The sequence below is a fragment of the Primulina tabacum genome, chromosome 2 (genome assembly GCF_025594145.1).
Source record: "Primulina tabacum isolate GXHZ01 chromosome 2, ASM2559414v2, whole genome shotgun sequence".
Classification (NCBI taxonomy): domain Eukaryota; kingdom Viridiplantae; phylum Streptophyta; class Magnoliopsida; order Lamiales; family Gesneriaceae; genus Primulina; species Primulina tabacum.
The window spans coordinates 26060464-26067141 of NC_134551.1; the positions used below are offsets into that span (position 1 = coordinate 26060464).

Consider the following 6678-nt stretch of genomic DNA (forward strand, 5'->3'; position numbering starts at 1 on the left):
CGGTAAGAATGGGAATATCGTGAGGGAAAAAGGCCCCAAAGGGAACCCATTGTTGAGAGTGTTGCTGGTGTCCCCCGCCGCCCAGTACTGCGGTTTCATGTAGATGGATCCATCGATTTTTCATGTCCATGTCATGTCAGGAAAGTCACAATTAACGATCTGAATTCAACAAAGGAAAAGAAAAAGGAAAAAGGAAAAAGGAAAAGGAAAAATGTTTATGATCATGAAAAATGTTTTATGTCATGTCAAGTTGAGGAAAAAAAAGAAAATGTTAAGGTTTATGTGATGCATGTCATGAAAATGTATAAGTTAAAATTGATGCATCATTATGAAAATGTTTCTATTTAAAGTTCATGCATCATAAAAGGTTTACGAAAATGTTCATGTTTGAAGTTTATGCATCTTCATGAAAACGATATTTTAAGTACAAATATTTTCACTGTTATATGTTGACTGTATTACGTATTACTTGCTATAAAGATGATGGTGTGTTGAGTCTTTAGACTCACTAGGCGTGATGGATGCAGGTAAGTTTGAGGGAGGACTTGACGGGTGATTTGACTGGACTGAAGGTGCACATAACCCGAGGACCAGCGCTTCTATTTTTCCGCATTTACGATTATGACTTATGATTTATGCTAAAGATTTTAAGACTATTTATTTATGCTTTGAGAGATTTTTGAAAGGTTTAGTATGGGCTATACTTTTCCAATTTATTGTTTTTTAGGTTTGGTAAAACATGCAACGATTTCATTTTTATGACTATTTCACTTGATTTTTAAAATGCTAGTTGGATGATGTTTTATTTTAAAGGGTAAAATATTTTATAAAAATATTTTCATGAGGTTTATGTGTATGGCCGAAAATTGAGTGTTTATAAAAAAAAATTTTCTAATACTTTTTAAACAATAAAAAGGGCAGACGTTTCATATATAAAGAGAAGATCAGTGAAGACTCAAATATACACAACTCAAGAGGGAAAAGAAAATGGCACGCTTCAAAGTCATATCAGCTTAAGAGAAGCATTCAGCCCAGTCGAGGGAACTCTTCACAAATATATCAGCTTAGATTAGAAGCGTATTTTCCCTCAGTGTGTGAGAACATCCTTGTTAAGTTCCCACACACACAAACACTCTCAACCACTCAAATACAGTCTTGCACAAAGACGTTAAACTTGTGTATGTAGTCTTTCTCACATAGACATTAAAGAAGTGTTGACTAGAAGGTGCTGCCTTCAGTCTAAGTCTAGGAGTTCAGTTTAGGCAGTGGGTAAGTCCTAGCTGAGTGGGTTTGTACAAAGAGTTGTATAAATCAAAGTCTTCTAGTGGATCCTATCTGAGGCGGTAGAAGGAGTGACGTAGGAGCAGTTGAAGTCTCCGAACATCCATAACATATCTTGTGTATTTAACTGTTTAACTATTTTTTTCAAACTTTTTGGATCAGTTAGAGTATCCGTCAGTTCAGTTGTCATCATAATTGAACTGATGAATTCAAAAACTAATCTGTCCCTTTTCGGTTATTCAGTTTACATAAGATAAAATGCTTTCTAATATAACAGTCTTCTTCACGAAGGATTATTTCGAGTTTCTTTCGCTTTGTTTTAAACCAAACTCGATTTAATTCATCAGTTTCAATATTGTTAGAACACGAGCTATTGTAGCTCATTGGAGAATATTTTGTCTGAAACATCCCAAAGATGTTGAGCAAACGATACTTCAATTCTCTGTTTCATTCTATATCATTCAATACCATTCATATCATATCTTGAAGCCATAAACCATCATCATTACATCACATATCCCAAACGATCATCATAATAAACCATAAAAGGAATAAGGAACATACTTAATCATAATCATTACCTTACATCATAAACATACGAATGTTTGGGCGTTACGATTCTCCCCTCCTTAAGAAATTTCGTCCCCAAAATTGCCATTACTGTGCAAATAACTCAGGATATCGATGTTTCATTTCCTCCTCTAGTTCCCACGTTGCTTCTTCTACCAACTGATTACGCCAAAGAATCTTGATAATGTCGATCTCCTTATTCCTCAGTACTTTAACCTTGCGATCTAAAATCTAGATTGATACTTCTTGATAAGTCATGTTCGACATCAGATCCAACAGTTCATGTCTATGAACATGGGAAAGGTTCGAGATGTACTTTCTGAGCATTGAGGCGTGAAATACATTGTGGACTCTATCCAAGTCTGGTGGTAAGGCTAGACGATATGCTCTTTCTCCAATTCTGTCCAGAATTTCAAGTGGGCCGATAAATATTGGGCTCATCTTTCCTTTCCTGCCAAATCTCATAATGCCTTTGAGAGGAGCAATTTTGACGAATACACGATCTTAAACTTCAAACTCCAAAGGCCTTCCTCGGTTATCGGCATAACTTTTCTGTCTGGTTTGGGCCGTCTTCATTCTGTCCTGGATTAAAGCAATTACATCAACTGTCTGTTGGACCAATTCTGGTCTTAACATCTTTCTTTCACCGACTTCATCCCAGTTCAATGGTGACCTACATTTCCTGCCGTACAATGCCTCGTAAGGTTCTATGCAAATCGTCACTTGATAACTATTATTATACGTAAATTCCGCAAGTGGCAATTTAGAATCCCAGCTACCTGGAAAATCAATCGTGCAGGCTCGTAGCATATCTTCAAGAATCTGAATCACCCTCTCTGACAGCCCGTCACTCTGAGGATGATACGCTGTGCTAAAAGCCAACCTGGTGCCCAAGGCTCTGTGCAAGCTCTTCCAGAATTCAGAAATAAACCTTGGGTCACGATCAGATATAATTGACACAGGGATACCATGAAGTCTCACAATCTCAGCTACATAGACTTCAGCATTCTGGTTCATTGTAAACATGGTCTTGACAAGAAGAAAATGAGCCGACTTGGTTAACCTATCAACAATCACCCAGATGGAGTTGTAACCCTTTGGTGTTCTTGGAAGTCCCGTTACAAAGTCCATGGTGATGAGCTCCCACTTCCACTGACGTATTGGGAGGGATTGCAAAGTTCCAGCAGGTCTTTGATGCTCAATCTTTACCTGCTTACATGTTAGACATTCAGATATGAACTTGTCGATATCACTTTTCATACCTGGCCACCAGTAGAGACGTCAGAGATCTTGATACATCTTGGTGCTACCTGGATGTATTGAGTATGGCATAAAAGCCTCTGTCAAAACATCCATTCGAATGTCATCATCACTGGGAACACATATCCTACCTCTAAACGTTAACAAATCATCATTGTTCATCATAAACTCTTTATTTCCTTTCTCATCGGCTTTGGATCGCAATTCCATCAACTGATTGTCATTAGGATGCTCCTGTCGTATCTTATCTATCAACGTAGGTCGAATAACCAAAGCTGAAAGTCTAGCTATGGTCTCTTGCTCTACCATAGCGATCTCGCTCCTCTGAATATCCAATAACAAAGGCTTCTGAATCAATGAGCTCAAAGAAGAAACTGACTTGCGACTCAAAGCATCTGCAACAACGTTTGCTTTGCCTGGGTGGTAGCTAATGGTCACATCATAATCTTTAACAAGTTCTAGCCACCTCCTCTGCCACATATTAAGTTCCTTCTGTGAGAATAGATATTTCAAGCTCTTGTGATATGTGAAAACTTCACATTTCTCGCCATACAGATAATGCCTCTATATTTTCAATGTGAAGACCACTGCAGCCAACTCAAGATCGTGGGTGGGATAATTTTTCTCGTAGTCCTTCAACTGACGAGAAGCATAAGCGTTTACTTTCCCACGCTGCATTAGTACAGCTCCAAGTCCCATCTTTGACGCATCAGTGTATACAATAAAATCTTCAGTACCGCACGGAAGTGGTAGGATAGGGGCTGATGTCAACTTGTCTTTCAACACTTGAAATCCGTGTTGGCACTCGTTTGTCCACTCAAACTTCACCGCTTTCCTTGTTAGATTGGTTAATAGCAGGGCTATTTTGGAGAAATTGGCAATAAAACGTCGATAATAACCTGCCAAACCAAGAAAACTACGCACCTCGGAGACTCCCATAGGAATAGGCCATTGTTTAATCGCTTCAATCTTCATGGGATCCGCTGCAATGCCGTCTCTCGAAACGATATGGCCCAGAAATGATACTTGCTCTAACCAGAATTCACACTTTTTCAACTTTGCGTATAACTGCTTTTTCCTCAATAAATTCAATACAGTTCTAAGATGCTCGGCATGAAGTTCCCGAGTTTTGGAATAAATCAGGATATCGTCAATGAAAACGATAATGAAGCTATCCAAATATGGCTTGAAGACCCGGTTCATTAGATCCAAGAAGATAGACGGAGCGTTCGTCAACCTGAATGACATGACTAAGAACTCATAATGGCCATACCTGGTTCTGAATGCAGTTTTAGGGACGTCGGCTTCCCTAACTTTCAGCTGATAATAACCAGAATGCAGGTCGATCTTTGAAAACAATGTCGCTCCCTGTAGCTGATCAAAGAGATCGTCAATCCTAGACAATGGATATTTATTCTTGATCGTGACTTTGTTGATCTCTCTGTAATCAATGCACAACCGCAAAGATCCATCTTTTTTTTTGACAAATAAAATCGGAGCTCCCCACGGAGAAGAACTCGGACGAATAAAACCTTTGTCTAATAGATCCTGCAACTGATTCTTCAGCTCCTTCCTTTCAGTCGGGGCCATACGGTAAGGAGCTTTTGAAATCGGAGCAGTACAAGGAACCACGTCAATCACAAACTCAACTTCACGGTCAGGTGGTAATCCAGGCACATCATCTGCAAATACGTCATGAAAATCCCTAACTACCTCAATCTCATTCAACTTCATCGTCATCTCAGTATTCACATCTATGACAACAGCTAAAAACCCATGACACCCCTTTGATAACATTTCCTGAGCTTTGAGACAAGAAATACAAGGAGTGCCCAACGAAATACCTGAACTCTGGAAAATCCCGCTATCATCATCTTCGGTAGGAAATCGCACCGTCTTAGCAATGCAATCAATAACGGCACGATATGACGATAGCCAGTCCATTCACAAAATAACATCTAATGCCACCATGAGAATAATAATAAGATCAGCAAAATAGATTTTCTCATTACCTTGTATTGTACAACCTTTAAGAATACTAAAAGGCCATATTTCGTCTCCCGATGGCAACAAAATACTATAATGGAGGGGTTCATAAGATGGAACAACATTCAAGGAGCGCAAAAAAATTTCAGACATAAAAGAATGCGTAGCACCAGTCTCTATCAATGTAATAGCGGCCTTGCCTGAAATTAAGATAGTACCTGATATAACAGAAGAATCAGGATTTGCGCCTTCTTTGGTCATTGTGAAAATTCTGCCTTGAACCCTATCCTTCTCTTTCTCACCCTTTACTGGACAATTTTTGATGACGTGTCCAACACCTCCACAACAAAAGCATCGATTACTTCCAACCAAACACTCACCTGTATGCATTTTGCCAAATTTTGAACATATAGGTCGATCATACGCAGGCGGTGGCAGAGGAGCTTCGGGTCGATGCTCCTCTTTCTCTTTGCCTCTGAACTTACCCTCACCCTTCCATCCAGATCCTTGGCCCTTAGCAGAAAAATCTTGGCGCTTCAACTGTCTTTCTCTTTCAATTTTCTTCTCGTCCCGCTCAGCCATCCATGCTTTTTCAACAATCTCTTTATATGAAGCAGCTTTAGACATTCGAACGTCTCTTTTAATTTCAGCCCGAACACCTCTAAGAAAATGCTCTTCCTCTTCGATGTCATTGTTGGCTAGATATGGGGAAAACTGACACCCCTCTTCGAATTTGAGAATATACTCTTGCATTGACATATTTCCTTGCTTCAGTTCTAGAAATTCCTTCATTTTTTGACTTCGAGCATCTCGAGGAAAATATTTGTCGTAGAATAAATCTTTAAACTCCTGCCATTTGGGTGCCGAGACCTTAATTGATACCTTAGTGGCGTCCCACCAAATCCTCGCCGTCTTGGTCAGTAGAAAAATGGCACAGCTGATTCGATCTTTATCTTCAAACTGAAGATAATCATAAATAGCCTCCACAGCTTTGACCCATTCCAAGGCGACAATGGGATCAGTGCTACCATCAAATTCTGGTGGTTTCATCTAACGAAATCTTTCGTATGCGCATTCACTACTAGGCTCGGGCCTCACTTGCTCTCTCTCTCTCCCTCGCCCTGCATTCTGCATCCGTAAGAGCAGCTGGATTTGCTCGCCGTGTACCTTGGCATGTTCTTTCAGTAACTTGCTAAATTCACCAACCACTCTAGATGATGAACTATCCTCCACTTCTTGTGCTTTACGCTTAGGCGGCATGATCCTATGATACATATTAGTTTAAAACCATTTTCACACATAACATATCATAATTATTGAGGCTACACATCCATATTATATCAAATGAAGCAGGTACATACATACAAATTGTCGACAGCAGAGGAAGTCATATGCCAAATCATTGGTCCAAAAATCTCGTCTCTGATACCACTAAATTTAACACTCGTGACTAAAATGCATAATTAGTGCGGAATCTTTAAAATATAATTTGGAGAAAATGTGTAATTTAAAAAAATTTGGGCAGGATCTACCCGTAAATAAGACATGCCACCTGCCTAAAGCAACACATAAACACATGCA

At 39.4% G+C, this 6678-nt stretch overlaps 1 protein-coding gene across 1 annotated transcript; it reads right to left on the bottom strand.

Annotated features, from left to right (window-relative positions):
- Nucleotides 1-5055: 5055 nt before the first annotated feature.
- LOC142537602 (uncharacterized) lies at nt 5056-6147 on the bottom strand. Its single transcript, XM_075643106.1, has one exon. It carries the CDS (start codon nt 6145-6147, stop codon nt 5056-5058), a length of 1092 nt encoding a protein of 363 aa, XP_075499221.1.
- Between the last annotated feature and the right edge of the window lie 531 nt (nt 6148-6678).